Here is a 26,990-nt window from a genome sequence, read left to right as displayed (position 1 = left end):
TAGCTGCTTATTTGTGAATTAACACCAATGGGTTTGCTGCATTGTTGACTCTTAGCCCTGGATTGTTTTGTACATTAGTGCCAAGATGTTCTTGCTGAACAGTCAGATCTGAAACTAGCTAATTGGGTCAGGGGGCCTTGGACAGTGAAGCTTATTCTCTCTCTGCTTTTCAGCGACAATGGCAACTCCATCTTGCTGTGCTCCGTATGTTTTTCCATGCCTTGTTCGCGCATTTAGTCCAAAATCAACCCAAACCCTGACTGCAGAAATTAGTGAAATGCCCTGGGTCGGGGAAGGATGGGACCACCTGCCCTGACGCTGCACCTTCCATATTCTGTGAAGTGGAGCTGCAGCAATGTGGTTCTGGGAACTCGCTAAGCTGTTTCAAAAAGGGAATTAACTGGGTCATGGGGCAAGACATTTCACAATTACCATTGGCTTCTTGAGGGAGGGTGAAGTTTTCAATCTGTAATTGAGTGCAATTTTAATTCTAAAATGACAATGCAATATTTCACTGGTCAATTTCTAAAGCCTGACAGCTCTCCAGATACTTGCTGTGCATTTGTACAAAATAAATCCTTTGAAAATATTTCTATTGCTTGCCGAACATGAATTAAAGCGGTGTTGCTGCAATTGCACTCAATACATTTTCGAATCTTTGTTGAACTGCAGTGAAGACAAATGAGATTCTTCAATTATTAGAATCAGTGATAATATTATGGGAAATCCACAAATGGAAGAGTCATTCTTTCCCCACCATAACCATCCTGCTATTTGTGATACTGAATTCCAAACTTTTCCTGGGAAAAGGATCAATCAATAGTTTCCTCTAAACCAGTGACCATAGGCCCTCAACAAAGTCTCTGGCCTTCATTTGCGAAGTCCATTATTTTGGACAAAGCTCTGACCACAGGACAATCATTGAACCTGGATCCTTTTTTAAACCAGATTCAGGGGAAATACCCAGATATATTTTCTCTTCCGGTGGGTCAAATGTGCCCATTGGTGTCATCTCTCCGCAGAGGCTTGTGACTGGAGACTCGATGTCGGGGTTTCTGAAACAGGCACCTGGTACTTCCTACCTCCGAGAGATGAAATACTGTGAGGTTGTAGGAAAGGGCACGGAATGGATGTCTTCACCTACATTTGCCAAGATGGAAGACCTGCAAATTTTTCTGTTAGATTCTCACAATCCATTCTCTATATAGATGAAGCTATGTTTGTTTTTCTTGCCTTGGATACATAGTAAAGCATTAACCACCTTGACATTTGTTCAACTGCTACCTGCATCCTATTGTAGCCATCTGGGATGGCCACTTACAAAGGGAAATATGGCCACTTGTGAAGAATCACAGGACATATGACCAATGCAGGATCCAGACGAACTCAGCTTAAGTGTATATTTGCCACTAGATAACCAGACAGTATCGAAACCCCCAGCCGATTTCCATCCTAATGACCCATTTCCCCAGAACAAAAGACTCAGGTATCAGATCCAGACTCATCGGCGCCACTCCCTTCACCCAGGAAGCCCAAACAGCCAAGGTCAATGACCACTCGGGACACGCCCATCCATCAAGGCACCCCCCCCCCCCTTTTATTGGCTAAAATCGAAGGCAGTAATCGAAGCCTGCCGAATTATTGGGTCCAAAGCTAAAGACCGCCCAAAAAAGCGCGAAACCCCCGAAGGATAAAAAGAGGCACTGCCATGTGTTCGGTCTCTTTTCGACCCGGCGCACTGGCACTCTCTTGGCCCGGCCTACGCCTGATGCCAATTGCAGCACCACGACCAGAAGCAAGTTCAGTTTGTTGTAGTGTTAGGTGTATTTTAGCTCGTAGTGTTTTATGTTGCATATCGAAGTAATTCTTGTGTGTAAATAAACTATTATCGAACTTGAACTAACTAACTGGTTGTTGGTCTTTGATTGATATCCGGTTGAACCTTGTGGTGGTATCATCTGGTACCTGGCGACTCTGAAAGCAATACCATCATTAATAACTGTCAGATTAATATCTGAATAAAGTAGATACCCCAGACTTGGCAACATTATTGGTGACGCTGGTGGGATAGTATTCCACTCATTAAAAAGAGCAACACTATTTGCAACCCCCCCCCCCCACCCCGGACAAACATCGGGGGCTCCCACTGCCCTCGCCACCATGGAATTACCACCCGGGTTTCCACCCACCTCAGTGCCCGTGACAACCTCGAACCTGCAAGCTCTCCACTCACAACCCACTCTTTCTCACCACACATTAATGGACCCCCCCCCCCCCTTCAAGAGGGACTCTCACGAGGGCCTGGCACAGGCTGGCACAGCCACAGTGCCAGTGCCAAGCTGGCAGTTCCAACATGTACCGGGGGCAGTGCCAGGCGACAGTGCCCTGGTGTGTTACCACCCCCCCCCATCCCCTCGTGGGGGCTAACTTCCTTTGCGCACCCAGAGGGATCCGTTCCACTGTTTCACTTTTTTTTAAAGTGGTTGTAAACCTCACCAGTGTGACATCACATCGGCGAGGTATAACTATTTAGTGAGGGGGGGTCACGTGGCAGGGAGTCTTGTCAATAATATTAAAGTTTAGTAAAATCAATTTAAGTGCGGTTCCGCTTCCCTTTGTGGGCGTGAACCTTGTGATGTCGCCGGCGAGGGGACGGGGAGAATCGGAAAATGCGATCTCTCCGGAGAATATTGCGGTTCCCGATTCTCTCCGGACTTTCCATCCGCTTCGCCGCTCTGTCCGACCTCGATCACGGGCTGAAAATCGCCCTCATTCGATGTGTACAAAAACTGACAGGATTTGACAACTCAAACATCCTGTGACAGTACTGGTGTCTCTGCAGGGTTGATAATATAAAAAGTTGCAAAGGGACATGGATAGATTATGTGAGTGGGCAAATCTGTGGCAAATGCAGTTTGATGTGAGGAAGAGCCAAGGTCATCCACTTTGGAATGAAAAAGATAAATCAGAGTGTTTTCCAAATGGTGAGGAGCGAGGAGCAATGAGAGTTCGGAATACACAAATTACTAAAAGCAAGTGGACAGCTTCAAAAATAGATTAGAGATGATAATCGAATTTTATTCTTCATCTAATGGGGGCTGGAACAGAGAGGTATAGAGGTTCTGAAACAGCTGTATAAAGAACAGCTTAGACCACATCTGGGACACTGTGTTCGGTTTCGATAAATTGGGGATGCAGAAACATTCCATCAGGACGATAGGAATGCTAAAGGGGTTAAATGATGAGGACAATTTGCATCTGGTCTTGCAATCCACAGAGTCTAAGGGATGATTTTCATTGAGGTGTTGAAGATGATTATTGGATTTGATAGGATAGATAGAGAGAAGCCAACTCCCCAGGTGGGAAAAGGGGGGTGGGTTGTGAAAAACGTTAAGTTTAGATCGAGGATGTTCAGGGGTGATGTCAGGAAGCACTTATTCACACAAAGGATGCTGGAAATCTGGAACTCTATCGCCCAAAATGTCAGAAGTTATTTTACCATTTCAAAAATGAGGTTGTTCGTTTTTTAATAATGTTGGAATCAAATAATTATTTCAAAATGGAGATTATAGGTTTTGGTTAGGTAAGGGGATGAAGGCATATGGAACGCAAGTGGACACACGGCACTAAAATTCAGAGCAGCCATGATAATTGAATGGTAGAACAGGCTTGATGGGCTGAATGGGCTCTTCGTGTTCCTACATTGTAATCACAGAATAATCATCCAAATCTGCCTGCTTTCCAAAGCTCTGATTGGCTCTGGATGTCGCACTCCACCCCCTCTCCTTTGTTAATTGGTGCCTGGATTCATGGCCGATTCCTGATTGGCTATCAGGGATTGTCAATCATCATTGGTGATGTCATTCCCTGTTTGAATGCAGATTGTCCCAGTTGTATAAATACAAGAGCTTGTGCCGAAAAGGGTCATTTACAGAACTTTCTCGGTGATAGTGATCAAGACCAGTGAAGATGGCGTCCCAAGTGCGTCAGAACTATCACAAGGACTGTGAGGATGCTGTTAACAAGCAGATCAACCTGGAGCTCTATTCCTCCTATGTTTACCTCTCCATGGTGAGTTTTACATTTTTGGGGTTCTTCTTTTCAATTTAAGACTGTGACTGCGTTGCATTCTGAGCAGGTAGAGTTTCTCTCGATCAATAAGTTGGATTTTGATATATTCCCTCCCTCCCCAGATTGAATACATTGAATACTGTCAGAACAGAGGTATTTTCCTGTTGGAATTGCTCTGTCCAGTTTGGAGGTAGTTTTAAATCTAAAGCTAATTCCAGGGTTCTGAGGTTTCTGGTGGAAAGATTGTGTTGTACCTGCACCTCATCTGTTATCCAATCAGAGGGGTAATTAAATGTAATTTGGGAACATGGTTAGTGAAACACTAGTTTTTTTTTAAATTTAAGAGTACCCAACTCATTTTTCCAATTTAGTGAGGCCAATGCACCTATTAGGGTTGTGGGGGTGAAACCCATGCAGACACTGGGAGACTGCACAAACTCCACATGGTGACCCAGGGCTGGGATCGAACCTGGGACTTTGGTGCCATGAGACAGCAATGCTAACCATTGCGCCACTGCTGCCCCAGAGAAACATTAGTTGACTAGCTGTGGTCAATTTATCCTCTTCCTGAAACAAGTTATTCCTGATGTGCTGAACTCTTGCCTGCTGTATTGTTTCAAAGTTAAAATACTGAACATGGCAGAATTTTGATATTACTCCACCAATGGAATGGGGATGCCATTGCACTTTGTTTCACCATCGATTTAGTCATGGAAATGGACTTGGTGTTTCTGGGTTCCCCAGTGCTGCCATTTCCTATTCTGCTTTGAAAATGTTTAGACAAACCTCCTCGAGAAACGTTAGACAGGAGTCGACTACACGGCCCATTCAGCCTGCTCCAACGTTCAATATGCTTGTGACTGCTCAGTCTTCAACTCCATTTTCCTCCCTGCTCCCCATAATCCCTGCATTGCCTGAGATTGACCACTTCCTGTGTGTTTTTTGGCAGGAGAGGTGGCTCGACAGTGGGGTCGACTGGTCCTGCTGTTCTCATGGCGTTTCCTGTTGATAGCACCCCTCATTGCCAGTGGCACCCTTCATTGCCTGTGAACACATGTGCTGGTGTGATTGGTCGGTAAATCCTACCCCAAACTTTGGTCTATCCCAGCTGCAAATATTTTCCATGATGGAGCTGTGTGGCCCTCTGGGAAGAGAATTCCCAACCTTCTGAAGTAAATTGTCAAGCAAGTGTCGGGTTAAGGCCAACTAGCTTGTGGTTGGAAGGTTGAGCTATCTACCAAGGGTGGTATCTGGGTCTGACCTGACTGTTTATTTAATTGTCTCCACCTGCAGTCCTCTTACTTTGACCGGGATGATGTTGCCCTGTGTCACTTTGCTGAGTTCTTCAAGGAGCAGTCACATGAGGAACGGGAACACGCTGAGAAGCTGATGGAATTCCAGAATAAACGTGGAGGCCTCATCATCCTGGAGGATGTCAAGGTTGAAGGATCAGTCTGATGTGCTGTAGGGAGTGTTGTGTGGTATCAAATGTTAATTCTGTTTCTCTCTCCATACAATCAGCATTTTCTGTTCTTGCTTCTGTGATGCAACTTTGATGTGGAGCGAGGTTCCTTTTGTGGCTGAGGGTTATTAACAAAGCCTTAAACTTGGGGTCCTCTCCTCCTGAGGTGTGGTGACCCTCTGGTTTAAACCACAAAGTCAGCTCTCCAAAGGGAGAGTAGCCTATGGTCCTCTGGGACTGTGAACACATTTGCAACTTGGGATCCTTGTCATCTTGTTGTAACCATGAGTCTGCAAATTCCATTGAAATGACCGGGATAAGATGTTGATCTTTGAATCACCTGATCTAGCAGATAGAGGAGGTTCAGAAGGAATCATTTTTCTGCATTTGTTAACCCAGACATTGTGGTGGTTCACAGAACCTGCAGAATGTAATTGTAATTATAGACCATCATAAATGCTGACTGAGATTCATTAAATGAGCAAATGGAGTATTTGGTATTGAAGAATGGAACCTTTTGGCTTCATGTCTGATATTGAAAAGTGAGTTGACTCCAGTAATGGTCCCTCAAAGATTAACTGCCTGAATTTCCATTCCAGTAACATTAACAAAACCCTTTTTCAGAAACCAGAGCAGGATGAGTGGAGCAACGGTCTGGAGGCAATGCAGAGAGCTCTGCAGATGGAGAAGAATGTGAACCAGAGTCTGCTGGATCTGCACAAACTCTCCTCTGGGAACACTGACCCTCATGTAAGTGGCTTTGCTTTCATTTGCACTATTGTCCCTTGGATCGCTACACATCTAACTGACTGAGGTGTCTTTTTCTGGCAACTGCTGATGGAGAGAGGACATTGTTCCAGTAATTCTGGATAGAATCTCCTTCATCTAGGAATCCAGTTAATTCTTGACATTTCCTGCTGGATGTTAATTACTTCTCTCCTTTCTTTCAGCTTTGTGACTTCCTGGAGACTCTCTACTTGGATGAACAAGTGAAGATGATCAAGAAGCTCGGAGATCACATCACCAACCTGAAGAGACTGGGAGCCCCTGAGAATGGCACGGGAGAGTACCTGTTTGACAAGCTCACCCTGGGGGAAGAGTAACTGAACTGACAGTGGGAAGAAGCTTATTGGGTCTAGTATCATATTGTATCACAGGCCTTTGGACCTGCCAGTTTGTGATATTGTACAAAGAGCCAGGGCTCCATTGCGGAAATGTACAAACAAAAAAATAAATGCTTCAAAATGGAGTGGCTTTTGGCTCTGTTTTTAAATCGCTGCATGTTACAGCTTATTTTAACACTAGTGTCTGCTGCATTGTTGATGGTCTAAATTTACCATGGATTCTTTTGCACCTTTATGCAGTGCCTCCTGCACAACAATATGTGGTACCAGATCCTTATGCCATGGGGGTTACTGTCGGATCAGGGGGCTGTCAGTGATGCTTATTCGCTTTCCATTTTGCACCAATGACAACTCATTTCAAGCATTCAGCTGCTGTTTTTCAGGTTGTTGCTGTTCCAACATTTGGATTTGATTGGGGTTTATACCATTAAATTATTGGTGAAATGTCAAGGCTGGGTGCAAGAGATCACATAAAAAATAGGAGGAGGCCGTTCATTATAATCATGGCTGATCATCTGACTTCATACCCTAATCCCACTTCTTCCTTTTCAACCCCACCCTCACCAAATTTTGATCTCGAAAACATACAATGTTTTAGCCTTGACTACTTCCTGGGATAATGAATTCCGCAGGCCAACCACTCTTGGTAAGAAATTTCTCCTCATCTGTCTTAATGATCTGCCCTGTATCCTTCTTGACACGCCCGCGATCAGGACCATTTACTGTGTCTGTTTTGCGATCGACCCCCTCATCTGAACTAACCAATTATCTCTCCTTGTACATCAATCCCAGCAATCAGTCTGTGCTCCCATAAGAGCAAGATCATCCTTCCTCCGATGAGGAGACGAAAGCTGCACCCAATATTCTGAGTGTGGCCTCACATTCCCTCCATAATTGCAGCAAAATGTTCCTGCTCCAGTTCTCTGAGCCTCTCGCTATGACGACCAACCAGTTGCTTTCTTTACCTCCTGGTTGTTTACCTTCAGTGACTGGTGTACAAAGACTCCCAGGTGTCATTTACACATTTCCCCCCTCCTAATTTATGGCCATTCAGATAATGGTCACTCACTGAAACCCCCCCCCCCCTGTCCTGTAGCTGCACCTTTCCTGGATTCTGCTAAGCTTCCTTGAGCAGAGGAGCCAAGTTGCAGCAACATGGAGCAGGGTTCTGGGAACTCGCTGAGCTCTTGTTAAAAAGGGAATTGCAACTGGGGCGTTAGCAATACTGCCTGGAGACTTCCAGTTGCGGCTATGCCTTGGTCAGTCGGCAGCTCCCGCCGATAACAGACTTTTGGGCCCTTTTAAGGAGCTCCAGCGGCATTTGGACGACGATTCCCGGTATGGGAAGGAAACAGTGAGGGTCCCCCAGCACTGTATGGAGTGGACCAGGAGCGGAGCGGTCAAAAAAGTGGCTTTAGAGAAGAGAGGAGAACAGACGCGAAAAAAACAAGATGGCGTTGGGCGGTGACCAGGCAGCGTGGGCCCAGTGGTCTCGGGAGCAGCAGGAGTTTTGGAGAAGCTGCTTAGCTGACTTGAAGACGGAGATGTTGGCCCCTAAGAAGGCGTTGATCGAAAGGCTGGTGGAGACCCAGAAGATGCAGGGGACGGCGATTAAGAAGGTGCAGCAGCAGGCCTCTGAGAACGAGGACAAGATTCTGGGCCTGGCGGTCAGAGTGGAAGCACACGAGGAGCTGCACAAAATATGGCAGGAGAAGCTGGAGGACCTGGAGAATAGGTCGAGGAGGCAGAATCTGCGGATTCTGGGTCTCCCTGAAGGCGGGGAGGGGTCGGATGCTGGGGCGTATGTGGCCACGATGCTGAGTATGCTGATCGGCACTGAGGCCTTCCCTGGAGCTGGAAGGGGCACACACAGTCCTGGCATGGAGGGGAAGGGTGACCGAGCCGCCGAGGGCTATGGTGGTGAGGTTCCGCCGCTTCACTGACAGGGAGAGCGTCCTGCGATGGGCGAAGAAGGAGCGGAGCAGCAGCAGGTGGGAGAACACCGAGATCCGGATTGAGTAGGACTGGAGTGAAGAGCTGGCCAAGAAGCGGGCAGGATTCAATCGTGCCAAGGGGGTCCTCCGCGGGAAGGGGGTGAAGTTCGGGCTGTTACTGCCGGCGAGGCGGTGGGTCACACACCAGGACCAACACCACTATTTTGATACGCCGGATGAACATAGAACATAGAACGTTACAGCGCAGTACAGGCCCTTCGACCCTCGATGTTGCGCCGACCTGTGAAACCACTCTAAAGCCCATCTACACTATTCCCTTATCGTCCATATGTCTATCCAATGACCATTTGAATGCCCTTCGTGTTGGCGAGTCCACTACTGTTGCAGGCAGGGCATTCCACACCCTTACTACTCTCTGAGTAAAGAACCTACCTCTGACATCCGTCCTATATCTATCTCCCCTCAATTTAAAGCTATGTCTCCTCGTGCTAGACATCACCATCTGAGGAAAAAGGCTCTCACTGTCCACCCTATCCAATCCTCTGATCATCTTGTATGCCTCAATTAAGTCACCTCTTAACCTTCTTCTCTCTAACGAAAACAGCCTCAAGTCCCTCAGCCTTTCCTCATAAGATCTTCCCTCCATACCAGGCAACATTCTGGTAAATCTCCTCTGCACCCTTTCCAATGCTTCCACATCCTTCCTATAATGCGGTGACCAGAATTGCATGCAATACTCTAAATGCGGCCGCACCAGAGTTTTGTACAGCTGCAACATGACCTCATGGCTCCGAAACTCAATCCCTCTACCAATAAAAGTTAACACACCGTACGCCTTCTTAACAACCCTCTCAACCTGAGTGGCAACTTTCAGGGATCTATGTACATGGACATCGAGATCTCTCTGCTCATCCACACTGCCAAGAATCTCACCATTAGCCCAGTACTCTGTCTTCCTGTTATTCCTTCCAAAATGAATCACCTCACACTTTTCTGCATTAAACTCCATTTGCCACCTCTCAGCCCAGCGCTGCAACTTATCTATGTCCCTCTGTAACTTGTAACATCCTTCCGCACTGTCCACAACTCCACCGACTTTAGTGTCATCTGCAAATTTATTCACCCATCCTTCTACGCCCTCCTCCAGGTCATTTGTAAAAATGACAAACAGCAGTGGCCCCAAAACAGATCCTTGTGGTACACCACTAGTAACTGGACTCCAGTCTGAACACTTCCCATCAACCACCACCCTTTGTCTTCTTCCAGCTCGCCAATTTCTGATCCAAACTGCTAAATCTCCCTGAATCCCATGCTTCCGTATTTTCTGCAGTAGCCTACCGTGGGGAACCTTATCAAACACTTTACTGAAATCCATATACACCACATCAACTGCTTTACCCTCATCCACCTGTTTGGTCACCTTCTCAAAGAACTCAATAAGGTTTGTGAGGCACGACCTACCCTTCACGAAACCGTGTTGACTATGTCTAATCAAATTATTCCTTTCCAGATGATTATACACCCTATCTCTTATAAAATTTTCCAAGATTTTGCCCACAACAGAAGTAAGGCTCACTGGTCTATAGTTACCGGGGTTGTCTCTACTCCCCTTCTTGAACAAGGGGCCAACATTTGCTATCCTCCAGTCTTCTGGCGCTATTCCTGTTGACAAAGATGACTTAAAGATGGCGTGGACTTTCATCAAAAATGAGAAGTTGGACTCGAATTAATGGTTTGCAATATGTTATGAGGGTTGTGGGTGAGGGAGATGGGGCGATGTTTGGGTGGGGTTTTTCCCCGCGTTTTCTTGGGTCTGGGTGGCGCCGTGGCCTGGGGCCCTCGGGGATTGGGGCAAGGTCGCAGTTGGGAGGAGCTGCGTCATACGGGGTGGGGACGGCCCATGCAGCAAGCGTGGCTTTGTCCCGCAAAATGGTGGGGGCGGTACCTGAACGGGGGCGGTACTGTGTTCGATGTCCGCATTGGGTTATATGGGGTATGGGGGGGGGGGGCGGGGACGCTCTTTACCCCACTTAGGTGGGGGGGGGGGCTGGAGACTTGGATGGAGAATCCAATGGGGGATTGGAGGCAGAGGCGGGAGCGGCCGTGGTCAGCGTGAGTCAGCTGGCTTACAGGAGTGCAATGGGGGGGTAGGGGGGTTAAGCAGTTGCTTGGTCAGGGGAGGGGGGGCTTGGGGGGGGGAACTGGGTTGCTGCTGTGCTGATTGAGGGGGAATCGATGGTAAGAGGGCGAGTCGGGGCGGGGAGCCTCCAGCTGGGGGACTGGAGGGTGTGGGAGGCACGGACACGTGGCTGGCCTAAAAACGAGATGGCTAGTCGGCAGGGGGGGGGGGTTCATAAAGCGGATTTTGAGTCGGATTCCGGATCTGGAGTCATGTAGTTTGATAATGGGGGGGGGGGGGGGCCGGACTTCAATACAGTCCTGGACCCGATTCTGGATCGGTCTAAGTCGAGGTCGGGTAAGTGGCCGGCAGCGGCCAAGGTCCTGAGGGGGTTCATGGACCAGATGGGGGGAGTGGATCCCTGGAGATTTGCCAGGCCAAAGGCGAGGGAGTTCTCCTTCTTCTCCCATGTACACAAGGCGTACTCACGGATAGATTTTTTCATGGTAAGCAGGGCACTGATCTCGAGGGTGGAGGGGACAGAGTATTTGGCCATTGCGATCTCAGACCATGCCCCGCACTGGGTGGAGCTCGGGGTGGGGGAGGAGAGAGGCCAACGCCCGCTGTGGTGAATGGACGTGGGACTACTGGCGGATGAGGAAGTCTGTGGGCGGGTCCGGAGGTGCATCCAAAGATATGTGGAGGCCAATGATAATGGGGAGGTGTCGGTGAGTGTGGTCTGGGAGGCGCTGAATGCAGTGGTCAGGGGGGAGTTAATCTCAATCAGGGTCCACAGGGAAAAGAGGGAGAGGACGGAGAGGGAGAGATACTGAGGGTAGATAGGAGGTATGCGGAATCACCCGAGGAGGGGCTGCTGAAGGAGCGCCGGAACCTCCAAACGGAGTTTGACTTGCTAACCACGGGTAAGGCTGAGGCCCAGTTGAGGAAGGTACAGGGAGCAGTGTATGAGTATGGGGAGAAGGCAAGTCGGATGCTGGCGCATCAGCTGCGGAAGAGGGAGGTGGCTAGGGAGGTTGGGGGAATTAGAGATTGGGGGGGGAACACGGTGCGGAGTCCAGCTAAAATAAACAAGGTCTTTAAGGACTTCTATGGTAAACTGTATGAGTCAGAACCCCTGGAGGATGGGAGGGGATGAGGCAGTTCCTGGACCACCTGAGGTTCCCAAAGGTGGAGGAAGGGCGGATAGAGGGACTGGGAGCCCCGATTGGGATGGAGGAGCTAGTTAAGGGGTTGGGGAAGATGCAGGCGGGCAAGGCCCTGGTGCCGGATGGGTTTCCCGTCGAGTTCTATAGGAAATTCCCGGAGGTGTTGGGCCCGCTGTTGTTGAGAACTTTTAACGAGGCTAAGGAAAAGGGTATCCTTCCCCCGACGATGTCGCAGGCTCTGATCTCGCTTATCCTCAAGCGTGATAAGGACCCGCTGCAATGCGGCTCCTGTAAGCCGATTTCACTCCTGGATGCCAAGCTGTTGGCCAAGATCTTGGCCACTAGGATTGAGGATCGTGTCCCGGGAGTGATTCATGAGGATCAGACGGGGTTTGTGAAGGGCAGGCAGCTGAATACGAATGTGCGGAGGCTCCTGAATGTGACCGTGATGCCCTCGGAGGGGGGGACATGCAGAAGTGGTAGTAGCAATGGACGCGGAGAAGGTCTTCAATCGGGTGGAGTGGGAGTACCTGTGGGAGGTGTTAGGCAGATTTGGATTTGGGGAGGAATTCATAGGGTGGGTCAAATTGTTGTCCCAGGCCCCGGTAGCGAGTGTGTCGATGAACCGGCTGCAGTCAGGGTACTGTAGGTTATATCGTGGAATGAGGCAAGGGTGCCCTTTGTCCCCCCTGCATGTTTGCCTTGGCGATTGAGCCGCTGGCCATGGCGTTGAGGGAGTCCAGAAACTGGAGGGTTTTTTTTCGGGGGGGTGGGGCGGGGGGGGGGGGGGGGGGCACCGTGTTTCACTGTATGCGGATGACCTGCTTCTGTACATCGCGGATCCGGTGGAGGGGATGGGGGAAGGTCACGCAGGTTCTTAGGGATTTCGGAGACTTTTCGGGATACAGGCTAAACGTGGGAAAAAGCGAGCTTTTTGTGGGGCATGCGAAGGGCCAGGAAGAGAGGTTGGGAGAGCTGCCGTTCACGATGGTGGAGAGGAGCTTTCGGTACTTGGCATCCAGATGGCGAAGAGCTGGGGGGTCTTGCACAAGCTCATCTTATGAGCCCAACTCAGCTGGTGGGTCAGATGGAGGAGGACTTTAGGAGGTGGGACATGCTGCCACTCTCCCTGGCGGGCAGGGTGCGGTCCGTGAAGATGACGGTCCTCCCTAGGTTCTTGTTCGTGTTCCAGTACCTGCCCATTCTCATCCCCAAGTCCTTTTTCAAGCAGGTAAATAGGAGTATCACGGGATTAGTGTGGGCAAATAAGACCCCACGGGTTAAGAGACTGTTTTTGGCGCGCAGTCGGTGGGGGGCGGCGGGGGGGGGGGGGGGGGGGGTTGGGGGGGGTTGGCGCTGCCGAACCTGTGCAGCTATTACTGGGCAACGAATGTGTCGATGATTCGGAAATGGGGAATGGAGGGAGAGGGGGCGGCGTGGAAATGGTTGGAGGCAGCGTCCTGTATAGATACTAGTTTGGGGGCACTGGTGACGGCACCGTTGCCGCTTATGCCGACGCGGTATACCACGACAGTGGTGGCGACACTGAGGATTTGGGGGCAGTGGAGACGGCAGAGGGCGGAGGTAGAGGCCTGAGTTTGGACCCCGATACGGAACAACTGTGGTGATGTTCATCAATGTAAATACATGTAGGCTAGCTAGACACTAGAGGGAGCACCAGAAACATCACACACACACACACTCAACCAATAGATCAGTTGGATAGGACACGACCAAAGGACATTCATGATACACGCAGAGGTGACACGACCACAAGAGGGCATTACACCAACCCATATATAAAGGACACCACACACATGATCTGCCTCTTTCCAGTGGAGACAGTCAGTGAGTACAGAGACACAGGGTTGATTCAATATTACACCCACCACGTGGATTGCAGCAACTGGTTAGTCAGTCTGGGTAGCTATAGTAGGATTAGCAGTAGTGTTGAACCCGAGTAATAGAAGTGTAAATAGTTTAATAAACGTGTTGAAGTTATCTCCACGTCTGAACCTTCCTTTGTCAAGTGCACCACAAGGAAGCCGCTTATGTTACACCTACAACATAACAAATCAACAACCACAGGTTCGTTCCAGGTAGGATAGACGGGGGGTTCCTAAGCTGGCACAGGGCGGGAATCAGAAGGATGGCGGATTTGTTTATCGATGGGACTTTTGCCAGTCTGAGGGCGCTGGAGGAGAAATTTGGGTTGCCCCCGGGGAATACCTTTAGGTACATGGAGGTTCGGGCATTTGTGAAAAAAGAGGTGGGGGAATTCCCGCTGCTGCCTGCCCGGAGGATACAGGACAGGGTGGTCTCAGGGGTGTGAGTGGGGGATGGCAAAGTATCGGCGCTATACCAGGAGCTGCAGGAGGTGGAGGAGGCCTCGTTGGAAGAACTGAAGGGCAAGTGGGAGGAGGAGCTGGGTGAGGAGCTGGATGAAGGCCTGTGGGCTGACGCCCCGGGCAGGGTCAATTCCTCCTCATCTTGCGCCAGGCTGAGCCTGATTCAGTTTGAGGTGGTGCACCAGGCGCATGTGACAGGGGCGAGAATGAGTAAGTTCTTTGGGGTGGAGGACGGGTGTGTGAGGTGTTCAGGGAGCCCAGCAAACCACGCCCATATGTTCTGGGCATGCCCGGCGCTTACGGAATTTTGGAAGGGCTTTGCAAAGGCTATGTCTAAGGTCTTGGACACTCGGGTGAAACCGAGCTGGGGGATAGCGATATTTGGGGTATCGGTCGATCCGGGAGTGCAGGAGTTGAAAGAGGCCGGAGTCCTGGCCTTTGCCTCCTTGGTAGCCCGGAGAAGGCTCTTGTTAATGTGGAGGGACGCGAAGCCCCCAAGCGTAGAGGCTTGGGTTAGTGACATGGCGGGGTTTCTCAGATCAGATTGGAGAAGATAAAGTTTGCCTTGCGAGGGTCTGTGCAGGGGTTCTCCAGGCGGTGGCAACCGTTCCGAGACTTTCTCACGGAACGTTAGGTGGAGGTCAGCAGCAGCAGCAACCAGGGAGGGGGGGGGGGATTCATTTCATTTGTAAGGGGCGTATGCCCTACTTTGTTTTGTTTTTGTTTATTAAATTCTTAGTTGGTTAGGGAGTTAAGTTGTTTTGTTGGCACAGTGTTTTGCCTTCTTTGCGTTATATTTTCTATTGTAGTGTTTTGTAAAAAATTATGGAAAAATCTTGAATAAAAACATTATTAAAAAAAAAAGCTATACTGCCTGGAATGTCACAATCACCACTGGCCTCCCCGTGAGGGGAAAAGTGCTGATTCCTGGTGGGAGAAGATCGAACTTTGATTTTGAAAATCTGTGCCTGGACTCCCAATGAGTAAAAGTTTCCAAACTGTAATTGAGCAACATCTGAGGAAATGAATGTCGTCAATGCAAAGCAAGTTAAATATTTTACACTAAAACTGCTGCATCCAATTTGCAAAGCCCAATAACAGAAGCTCCTCCATAAATGTATCTATTTGCATTTAATCTTGTATTGTGCTGTTGGGTGCTCTGGTGCACAGATGAGCCAACACAGTTGTATGTGGTACAACTCTATTTTATTATTACTCTTATAATACAGTTCGTTCTGGATACTCTGCACGTGCTGTCTCCCTGAGTGTGTTTGGCAATAGATGTGTCCTGGTTCTCCTCTGCCGCTAATACTGACCACCAGGGGTCGTGTCTGTGCTTTTATATCTTTCTGTCATTGGTTGTGGTGTTGTGTGTTCTGATTTGTCTGTTGGTGTGTCTATCATGATGTGTGTGTTTGAATATCATGACATCCCCCCTTTTTACAAAGACAAGTGCCTACGTGGTTATAAATATAATTGTGTCGTGAGTGCATCTAAGAGTGTGCGTTTGTGTTGTGTACAGCGTGTGTTTGTGACGTAACTATTTACATGGGGCGATGTCGGGTGCGTCACACTAACAAGGTTGTACCATAACAAAACTTGGATGCGAGAGAAAAAAAAAAAAACTTGAACATTGGTCCGGTCAGACGATATCTGGAACAATAAACAACAACAGGTTATAATACAGAAGTGTTTGACTTTTTGAACGTATTAACAGCGTTATAAGTCCAGTCTAATGGGTGACCGCCTCAAGAATGGGCTGGTCCTCAAGCCGGTTCAGCTGTGGAGATGTGGGGTCACACTGGTTCACCTTGGACTGTTGGAGGTGATGCTGTTGCCGAAGTCTCTACTTTACCATTTGTTGTACTTCGTGCAGTGCTTGGTTTTTTCATTCGTGCAAATATAACATTCAACATCTTTGTTAGTGGTGCCCTGGCTGTGGTTTGGTTCTGGTGGCGATGGAAGGGGCATGATCCGTGGCATCTCCACGAAGTCATCCTTGGGAACCAGTGGAGGATCCGGCGTGTGCGTACGGTGCAGTTGCGAGCGTGGAAGGCGGCACAAAGCCCGCTGATTTCGCCTACGCACCAATCCATCCGCCCTGCATGCCAGGCACAAGGTGGAGTCTGTTTTCTTTTTATGTTTGTGGTGGACGGCATCTTGTAGCCGATGGGTCGTTGCCATCGAAGTAGCACCATCACTAATATCATGCAAGGCGATGACTGTGCCAGATGTGGAAGTTGGCCAAGACCGTGTACGCTGGTTCCGGCCACCTGCTGTGCCGGAAGGGCGACTCCGCAGAGAAACGTCGAAGCATGTCGCCTTGGAGAGAGAATCGTTGCTCGCATCAACGTCTGGCGATGGCGCGAGTTGGTGTGTCCATCTTGGACCGCCGGTGCTGGTTGCCACTGCCGACCCAGTGGGACTGCCACGCGATCCATTCCCTGTCGCCGTGGCATCTGCCGTCACCCTGAGCGTGCCATCACCGAGGCCGCGACACCGCCCGTCCGGAGCAAGGTCTGGCGTGCGCAAATCAGAGTCGGCGCTTGGCTGCTCCCCATCTGGAGTCCGGTCTGCCTTCCGTCGATGCCCCCCGTCCGGAGTCCCAACAGGTTCACTGGAGGCAGCCGAGATTCCCTGAAGCTGCACTTCTGGAGTCGGAACATGCAGGAATGCACCAACCAGTGGAGAGGCTCGAGCCATCGAGGGTGGAAGCGGTGCGCCGCCACCGCAGTCGTCAGTGGTCCCACCGTGATCGTTGAGTGCCTCGGTACGCACTAGGCGAGGTCTGTCACCTTGCACCTTTTGCATGGGAAGTGGGATGCTGTCGTCACTCATCTCACATCCCGTGGATAGATCGTCATTAGCAGCTTGCTGTTCACTAGGGTTGGGTAAATTGTCAGAGTTTTCATCTGGTGGTGCACACCATGTCGGTGGACTGTCATTGTCTTGCCATTGTCCTTCATTTGGGCTTTTCTTCTTTGGAACTTTAAATCTTCCCCCAGACATTGCAGAACCTTGTTTATTACCCCCAAATTCTCCCATATGTATGGTCTCGAATATAGGATACACTGTTTCTATCGACATTGTACTATTTTCCAAAGAACATTCCGTTTCACTTTTCTTCTCAGGTACCTCATATGTAACTTTGTTTAATGTACATGCCTTCATGGTCTCTGGGTCTGATTTTGCTGGGACTGGCATGGTCACAGTCTCTCTTTTACTGTTCTCAATTGCCCACATTATACTCCCCATACATAACTGCTTAATCACTGGGGTTAGTGTGGTACAATGGATAATCGGGTCGACCTTATCTGCATCTTCACCATTAGTGGAAAGCACACTTGGTTCACTTGAAACTGCTGTGGGTTTTAAATTCGTTATCTGGCTACTCGATGTCGGTGTCCTCAGGATTCTTGCTCCAATGTTCTGCTCAATAATCAGTGGAGTGTGTATAGGTTCAATGCAATTAATGTTCCCCTCCAGGTTTGAAGAGTCATTACTGACTAACTGCTGGTCTCCGAAGTTGGGATTTTGCGGCATTGTGTTGAAGGGAGACATTTGTCCCTGCTGTAGATATGATTCAGGTTGTGTTATTTCCATTACCTGAGGATCAATGTCTTGTCCATTTTTTCGATCCGTACTAAAACACTGGCAATTCTCAGTCTGCTCCTTGCAAGTTAAACAGTCAATTAATTTCGTTAGCAAATCCTCAGCATCCTTCTGTGGCCGTGCAGCATTATTAATCTCTGTTCGGCTACAATGATCCTGAAGGTCAGCGCATAAACCTTTTTTCTTCGGGCTTGGACGAGGCGATTCCTTTGGCTTGTCTTCAGTTGGGCTTGAACAGTCTTCAGCGCTGTGCCCTTTATTGTAGCATGAGAGACCGTCATGGTCATGCTGCTGTGTAGTGGAGCATGGTAGGCTGTTATAGCCTTCTTGCTGTTCACGGGAGCATGGCAGACTTGCATCGTCTGCCGCTGGTTGGTCAGGAGAGGTTGCTAGACCCTCATGGTCTTGTTCCTGCAAGGACTGCGCTCTGGAGTCTTGCGTTCCTTCCATCGTGGAGTCCGTCCACGAGCTCTCTGTGGAGGCTTGTGACACTGGAGTCACTTCTTGTTCGTGCAAGGACTGCGCTCTGGAGTCTTGCGTTGCTTCTATCGTGGAGGCTGTCCACGAGCTCTCTGTGGAGGCTTGTGACACTGGAGTCACTTCTTGTTCGTGCAAGGACTGCGCTCTGGAGTCTTGCGTTGCTTCTATCGTGGAGGCTGTCCACGAGCTCTCTGTGGAGGCATCTGACACTGGAGTCACTTCTTGTCCGTGCAAGGACTGCGCTCTGGAGTCTTGCATTTCTGCAATTGTGGAGTCTGTCCACGAGCTTGCTGTGGAAGCTTGTGACACTGGAGTCACTTCTGGTTCATGCGAGGACTGCACTCTGGAGTCTTGCATGTCTTCTTTCATAGAGTCGGGAACGTTGAGCGGGACGTGGACCACGCTCTGTGTGGCAGCAGGGCACTCTCCGTGTGCTTGCACCACTCCCTGTCTGTTAATGTCAGGCTGCAGCATCATCCGGTACTGATAAGTTGGAACGTCATATCTGCTGGATTGAAGATCCTCAAATCCGAAAAATGAATCCGCATCTGCGTCGGATTCAATGTGGGGGCCGCCAATGTGCAACACGAAAGGTTCGTCCGAGTCATAGTCATATAGGACCACGGAGCTATCATTGGGCTCGCGAGGTCCGGAAACACTGTAAAAATCGTCATCGAAGTATTCAAGGTCGGAATCATCGGCTTGTGCGTAGGTAACTGCTTGTCGGAGGGTTCTTCGGAGGTTAAATTCATCTCCTGGGTCAATTTGCGGCACTGTTCTGTCATTCCAGGTGAAGGAAGGTTGTTTTACAGCTTTAACAGATTTTTGTTTTTTTGATTTGGGACGTTTCCCTTTTAAATTGGATTTGGGACATTTCCCTTTTAAATTGGTGCAGTCTGGGGCCTCTGACATCCTGACGCTCGGTATGTAGCACGTAGGAAGCGACTGCGCATGCTCAGATCGCTGTTCCTTTACCGATGGCCGTTTTCTTGACTGCGCATGCGCAGCATCTCGCGCATGCGCAAACGAAACTTCCGGTTCTGCGCACTTCTCGCGCAACTGTGCTAGCGTTATACCTTTAGCAAGATGGCCGCCGACCTCGACCCAGCCTTTTCTCAGGCCCGGGATTTCGGGCTCCGGGATCCCAGCCACGAGGTGAGTACTGCAGCTTTTCTTACCTTTAAGTCCCCATTGGATTGCGTAGTCTTCACAGTACAGGAATACAAAAAAGCACGAAAAGACAGAACTCAGGAGAGGTTACGATAGTCCCCATCCCACAAAATATGACACAGTGTATGGAAAGGCTCAGTAAACCAAGGTCCACCACACTAAGAAAACAAAAAGGGACGGTCAATAGAGAATTAAAGGTGCTATATTTAAATGCGCGCAGTGTATGGAACAAGGTAGATGAGCTTGTGGCCCAGATTGTGACTGGCAGGTGTGATGTGGTAGGCATCACAGAGACGAGGTTGCAGGGGGTTCAGGACTGGCATTTAAACATCCAGGGATTCACAACCTATCGAAAAGACAGAGGTGGGCAGAGGGGGCGGGGTTGCCCTGTTAATTAGGAATGAAATTAAATCAATAGCACTAAACGACATAGGGTCAGATGATGTGGAGTCTGTGTGGGTAGAGTTGAGGAACCACAAAGGCAAAAAAAACATAATGGGAGTTATGTACAGGCCTCCTAACAGTGGTCAGGACCGGGGGCACAAAATGCACCACAAAATAGAAAGTGCATGTCAGAAAGGCAAGGTCACAGTGATCATGGGGGACTTCAATATGCAGGTGGACTGGGTAAATAATGCTGCCAGTGGACCCAAGGAAAGGGAATTCATTGAATGTTTACAGGAGGGCTTTTTGGAACAGCTTGTGATGGAGCCCACGAGGGAACAGGCCATTCTGGACTTAGTGTTATGTAATGAGCCAGACTTGATTAAAGATCTTAAAGTAAGGGAACACTTAGGAGGCAGTGATCATAATATGGTAGAATTCAATCTCCAATTTGAAAGAAAGAAGGTAGAATCAGATGTAAAGGTGTTACAGTTAAATAAAGGTAACTACAGGGGCATGAGGGAGGAACTGACGAAAATCGACTGGGAGCAGAGCCTAGTGGGAAAGACAGTAGAACAGCAATGGAAGGAGTTTCTGGGAGTAATTGAGGACACAGTACAGAGGTTCATCCCAAAGAATATCAGAGGGGGCATTAGGCAGCCATGGCTGACAAAGGAAGTTAGGGAATGCATCAAAGCAAAAGAGAAAGCCTATAATGTGGCAAAGAGTAGTGGGAAGTCAGAAGATTGGGAAGGCTGCAAAAACAAACAGAGGATAACAAAGAGAGAAATAAGGAAAGAGAGGATCAATTATGAAGGTAGGCTAGCCAGTAACATTAGGAATGATAGTAAAAGTTTCTTTAAATACATTAAAAACAAACGGGAGGCAAAAGTTGACATTGGGCCACTCCAAAATGACGCTGGTAATCTAGTGATGGGAGACAAGGAAATAGCTGAGGAACTAAATAAGTACTTTGCGACAGTCTTCACAGTAGAAGACATGAGTAATATCCCAACAATTCAGGAGAGTCAGGGGGCAGAGTTGAATATGGTAGCCATCACAAAGGAGAAAGTGCTAGAGGAACTAAGAGGTCTAAAAATTGATAAATCTCCGGGCCCAGATGGGCTACATCCTAGAGTTCTAAAGGAGGTAGCTGAAGAAATAGTGGAGGCGTTAGTTATGATCTTTCAAAAGTCATTGGAGTCAGGGAAAGTCCCAGAGGATTAGAAAATCGCTGTTGTAACCCCCCTGTTCAAGAAGGGAACAAGGAAAAAGATGGAAAATTATAGGCCAATTAGCCTAACCTCGGTTGTTGGCAAGATTCTAGAATCCATTGTTAAGGATGAGATTTCTAAATTCTTGGAAGTGCAGGGTCGGATTAGGACAAGTCAGCATGTATTTAGTAAGGGGAGGTCGTGCCTGACAAACCTGTTAGAGTTCTTTGAAGAGATAACAAATAGGTTAGACCAAGGAGAGCCAATGGATGTTATCTATCTTGACTTCCAAAAGGCCTTTGATAAGGTGCCTCACGGGAGACTGCTGAGTGGAGGGGCAGGTAGTATGGAGGAGGTGGGGAGGCTGCAGAAAGATTTAGACAGTTTAGGAGAGTGGTCCAAGAAATGGCTGATGAAATTCAATGTGGGCAGGTGCGAGGTCTTGCACTTTGGAAAAAAGAATAGAGGCATGGACTATTTTATAAACGGTGACAAAATTCATAATGCTGAAGTTCAAAGGGACTTGGGAGTCCTAGTCCAGGATTCTCTAAAGGTAAACTTGCAGTTTGAGTCCGTAATTAAGAAAGCAAATGCAATGATGTCATTCATCTCAAGAGGCTTGGAATATAAAAGCAGGGATGTACTTCTGAAGCTTTATAAAGCATTAGTTAGGCCCCATTTAGAATACTGTGAGCAATTTTGGGCCCCACACCTCAGGAAGGACATACTGGCACTGGAGCGGGTCCAGCGGAGATTCACACGGATGATCCCAGGAATGGTAGGCCTAACATACGATGAACGTCTCAGGATCCTGGGATTATATTCATTGGAGTTTAGGAGGTTGAGGGGAGATCTAATAGAAACTGACAAGATAATGAATGGCTTAGATAGGGTGGACGAAGGGAAGTTGTTTCCATTAGCAGGGGAGACTGGGACCCGGGGGCACAGCCTTAGAATAAAAGGGAGTCACTTTAGAACAGAGATGAGGAGAAATTTCTTCAGCCAGAGAGTGGTGGGTCTGTGGAATTCATTGCCACAGAGGGCGGTGGAGGCCGGGACGTTGAGTGTCTTTAAGACAGAAGTTGATAAATTCTTGATTTCTCGAGGAATTAAGGGCTATGGAGAGAGAGTGGGTAAATGGAGTTAAAATCAGCCATGATTGAATGGTGGAGTGGACTCGATGGGCCGAATGGCCTTACTTCCGCTCCTATGTCTTATGGTCTTATGGATTGCCTTATCCACCCCGATTTTCACACTTTAATTTGATGGGTTTTGTTTCATCCATCAGTTACTTTATGTTCTTTTGCTTGGTTGTCACACCCAGCATCACGCCAGTGTCAGTGGCGGATGCTGGCTTAACTCCTGTACGTGTAGATAAACGTACAGGTCATCAATTCACCAAAAAAACACCACATAAAACAAAAAATAATAAAAAAGACAAAACACAGAAAGAAAAATATTTTTTATTTGTTAAATTAGAGTAGTAAGACCATATAAAAGGTCTACAGTTCTTAGATTTGGGGATAAAACTCCACATCCCATTTAACAGTGACTGAGCAATAGCTTTCTGTTTGATATTCGCCACAAATCCATTTCGCATTGCCCCAATTTGTCAGCTGGTTTGTGTATCCTCTGTGGCTTGTCTGGGGCAGGTCAGCCTCGTCCAATCTGTTCTGCTCAACGCTGTCCACGCACAAAATTCCTAAAAAACCAGTGGACGGAAGACGAGTCTTTGGAGCTCTCTTCCTGAAAAAGTGGGGAAACACAATCTTTGAATATTTTTACGGCAGAGGTAGATAGATTCTTGGTAAGTGGGGGTGGGAAAGGGGGATCAAAGGTTATCGGGGGGAGGTTTGATGTCTTTATCAGATCAGTCAAGACCTTATTAAATGGTGGTGCAGGTTCGAGGGGCCGAATGGTCCACTCTGCCTCCTTGTCCAGAGGTTTGCGTGACGGCTACAAAAACAAATTAAATAGGCAAATGGAATTTTATTCTTCATCTAATGGGGGCTGGAATAGAGAGAGGTAGAGGTTCTGAAACAGCCGTGTAAAGAGCAGCTTAGACCACATCTGGAATAGTGTTGAGTTTGGAGAAATTGGCTTTGGTGGAGATCCAGAAAAGATTCACCGGGACGGAATCATCGCTAAAAGGGTTAAATGATGAAGACCGTTTGCATCGACTGGTCTTTCAATCACAGAGTCTAGAATTAGGGGACGTGTTGAAGATGATTATTGGATTTGATAGGGTGGATAGAGCGAAACCAGAGAGAATCAGAGAATCTCCACATGGCAGAAGGAGGCCTTCCCCAGGTGGGAAGAGAGGCGCAGCCTTTACGTCAGAACCAGCTTGTTCAGGAGTGAAGCTCGGAAGCATTTATTCAACAAAGAATTACGGAAATCTGGAACTCTGTCACCCAAAATGTCAGAGGTCTTTTTAACATTTCAACGCTGAGGTTGTTAGATTTTTGTTGTGTGTGGGGCAAATGGGACTGAGACGTGTTTACAGAGTTAGAATTCAATCCAGTCACAATATGAATGGTGGAAAATGTTTGAAGGGTTGAATGGCCCAATCACAGAGTAACCATCCTGATCTTTCCTGTATTCCACAGACCTGATTGGCTCTGAGTATCACACCCAACCCCCTCTCATTGATTAATTGGTGCCTCGATTCATGGCAGATTCCTGATTGGCTATCAGGGATTGTCAATCATCATTGGTGATGTCATTCCCTGTTTGAATGCAGGATGTCCCAGTTGTATAAATACAAGAGCTTGTGAGGACTGAGGTCCTGTTGTTGCTGTTTGACTTTGACCCTTAACCAGTAAGATGGCTTCCCAAGTGCGTCAGAACTACCACAAGGACTGTGAGGATGCTGTTAACAAGCAGATCAACCTGGAGCACTATTCCTCCTATGTTTACCTCTCCATGATGAGTTTTACATTTTTGGGAGTCCTATTTTCAATTTAAGACTGTGGCTTTGTTGCTTTCTGAGCAGGTAGAGTTTCTCTAGGTTAATGAGTTGGCTTTAGATATATTTCCTCCCCAGACTGAATAGATTGAACACTCCAGGCTGGTGTTTGTCCCAATTTTAGAATTGCTGTTTTGAGTTTGGATCTATAATTAACTCCAGGATTCTGTTTAATTTCTGGTAGAATGCTTAGTTTGAAGGTACCGTGGGCAGCAAGGTGGCATTGTGGATAGCACAATTGCTTTACAGCTCCAGGGACCCAGGTTCGATTCCGGCTTGGGTCACTGTCTGTGCGGAGTCTGCACATCCTCCCTGTGTCTGCGTGGGTTTCCTCCGGGTGCTCCGGTTTCCTCCCACAGTCCAAAGATGTGCAGGTTAGGTGGATTGGCCATGATAAATTGCCCTTAGTGTTGGGTGGGGTTACTGGGTTATGGGGTTAGGGTGGAGGTGTTGCCCTTGGGTTGGGTGCTTTTTCCAAGAGCTGGTGCAGACTTGATGGGCTGAATGACCTCCTTGTGCACTGAGGAGCAATTAAATGTAATTGGCTGGCTGATGTACTGAATTTGAAGGATTTTCTATTTTCCATCATTAGTGTGAGAAAGAATGTAACTCATTGTGGTCAACAAACTTCAATCCAAACAGCATTATTACTTGCACAGTGGTTACCACTGCTGCCTCATTGGCAGGAACCCTCTGGTGACCCACTGTGTGGGTTTACTCCGGGTCAGGTTTCCTCCCACCATCCACAGGGATGGGTTTCAACATACTGAGGAAAAGCATTGACAACGCAATTTAGTTTTCAATAAAAACCAAAACTCTGGTCCCCTAATTGGAGGCCAGTATTGAGGTCCAGGAAGGGTGGGGTGAATCTGATAGCTGGGGGTCTGACCTGCCTCTTTTCCACTGTCTCTACCTGCAGTCCTCTTACTTTGACCGGGATGACGTTGCCCTGCGTCACTTTGCTGAGTTCTTCAAGGAGCAGTCACATGAGGAACAGGAACACGCTGAGAAACTGATGGAATTCCAGAATAAACGTGGAGGTCGCATCATCCTGGAGGATGTCAAGGTTGGAATTTAACAGTTTTCTGTGGTGATGCAATTTAAAGTGTCTTTTTTTTTTTGAAGTTTCAAATCTTGCTACTCCACCCTCTAGAATGTGAGCAGCAGTAAAATGGAGTGTGTGACGACAGATAAAAGATGATTTCACCTTTGACGCACTTGAACGAGTGAACACTGAGGATCAATAAATGGGTGCTCCAAAAAGTATTGCTTCAACCATTGTGGGGCTAAACTAGGAATAGTGTGGAAAATGTGGGCTCTTGCTATGACTCATTGATAAAGTCAGGACTTCACAAGACATTGACTTAGCAGGAATGGAGTTTCTTTAGCTCTGCCAAGCCAATGGACTGATCTACTGCCAGCAATGGAAACATAGACAATAAAGGCAGGAGGAGGCATTCGTCCTTCGAGCCTGCTCTGCCATTCATTAGCGTTGTGGCTGATCATCCTGCCTTTTTTACTTTAGCCCCAAGAGCTAATGGTCTCCAATGTTACCTTCCATGATTTAAACACATTACACAACATTCTTAGTGCAGCACAAAAAAGACTTTTCTCTCTTTCCCCTTTCAGAAACCAGAGCAGGATGAGTGGAGCAACGGTCTGGAGGCAATGCAGAGAGCTCTGCAGATGGAGAAGAATGTGAACCAGAGTCTGCTGGATCTGCACAAACTCTCCTCTGGGAACACTGACCCTCATGTGAGTTGCATTTTGTTTCCTTATCCAGTGATGTTGGAATCTGTAGTCATTTGCAGAATTATTTTGGGTTTCCCATTGCAGGGTTTGACTAAATTCCATTCTGAGGCATCAATGTTTCTTTTCACTCGCCAGGAGAATGGGTGAATTGCCACTTTTGTGGGTAATTCTGGCTCAATCTTCCCACAACACCCACGTGCATCAGATTTACCACCTTGAGGAGGTGGGGGGGAAGAATTTTCACCTGGGGAAGATCCACACTAATTTCTCTTCTGTCCTCCTGTTTCAGCTTTGTGACTTCCTGGAGACTCACTACTTGGATGAACAAGTGAAGATGATCAAGAAGCTCGGAGATCACATCACCAACCTGAAGAGACTGGGAGCCCCTGAGAATGGCACGGGAGAGTACCTGTTTGACAAGCTCTCCCTGGACTGACTGGGATTGTAGAATCATTGCTTCTCTACATAATAAGTTTGCATTCTCTGTACAGAAATAAAAAAACAATTACTTGATGGATACTTTTCTTTCTCATTCAGTAGCTCGTGTATTCCTAGGATTCATTGCTTCCCCAGATGAGTTTACTGACTGGATTTGGTGTCTTTTCGTTATCTCTTTCGTGCTGTGAAGCAGCTTAAAAACATGTCAAGTTGTGGGAAATGTGGAGAGGAGACCATTGTCTGTCCACTCATTATCTGCTTGGTCAGGGTACTATCCATGAGGAATATCACATGCACTTGGTGGCATCGCCACATTAGATTGACAAACCTTTTTTTTTTTTTTTTTTCGAGACCCTTGTGGGGTCACACCTCCCATCCCATAATCGCACTCCTGTGCCTGAGTCTCTTTCTTGCAGTTAGTTATGAGGCTGGTGGACTCGGGAGTAAGTGTGGATTATCATAACAGTTAGTTCCTAGATCCACTCGCAGCCCGGAGTGGGTTTTGCCGTGTTTTGTCTGCCGAAATGGAGAAATCTGCCTTTTGGCTGATGTTTACTGCAGCCTGATATCTATCCTTTCCCAAGATCATTGCCTGATGTGCAAGGTCTTGATTGTTTCACATTTTGATCCGAGGAGTCACAAACTTGCAATTCACAGCAGGGGACAATCACTTCCTTATGGAATGTGGAAAATCGCTGGCTAGTCCCAGCCTGTTTTGTCCCTCCCT

At 48.0% G+C, this 26,990-nt stretch overlaps 2 protein-coding genes across 2 annotated transcripts; both read left to right on the top strand.

Annotated features, from left to right (window-relative positions):
• The first annotated feature begins 3,969 nt into the window (after positions 1-3,969).
• On the top strand, positions 3,970-6,662 carry LOC140404011 (ferritin heavy chain B-like). The gene is made up of 4 exons (XM_072492353.1): positions 3,970-4,071; positions 5,365-5,511; positions 6,158-6,283; positions 6,484-6,662. The coding sequence occupies exons 1-4, from the start codon at positions 3,970-3,972 to the stop codon at positions 6,634-6,636; spliced, it is 528 nt and encodes a 175-aa protein (XP_072348454.1). The 3' UTR covers positions 6,637-6,662.
• Positions 6,663-8,201: 1,539 nt separating this feature from the next.
• On the top strand, positions 8,202-26,285 carry LOC140404140 (ferritin heavy chain B-like). Its single transcript, XM_072492556.1, has 4 exons — positions 8,202-8,324; positions 24,993-25,139; positions 25,703-25,828; positions 26,115-26,285. The coding sequence occupies exons 1-4, from the start codon at positions 8,202-8,204 to the stop codon at positions 26,259-26,261; spliced, it is 543 nt and encodes a 180-aa protein (XP_072348657.1). The 3' UTR covers positions 26,262-26,285.
• The last annotated feature ends 705 nt before the right edge of the window (positions 26,286-26,990 follow it).

The sequence above is a fragment of the Scyliorhinus torazame genome, chromosome 29 (genome assembly GCF_047496885.1).
Source record: "Scyliorhinus torazame isolate Kashiwa2021f chromosome 29, sScyTor2.1, whole genome shotgun sequence".
NCBI classification, from domain to species: domain Eukaryota; kingdom Metazoa; phylum Chordata; class Chondrichthyes; order Carcharhiniformes; family Scyliorhinidae; genus Scyliorhinus; species Scyliorhinus torazame.
Note: the sequence above shows the minus strand (reverse complement) of the source record. Positions and strands in the feature narration are given on the sequence as shown.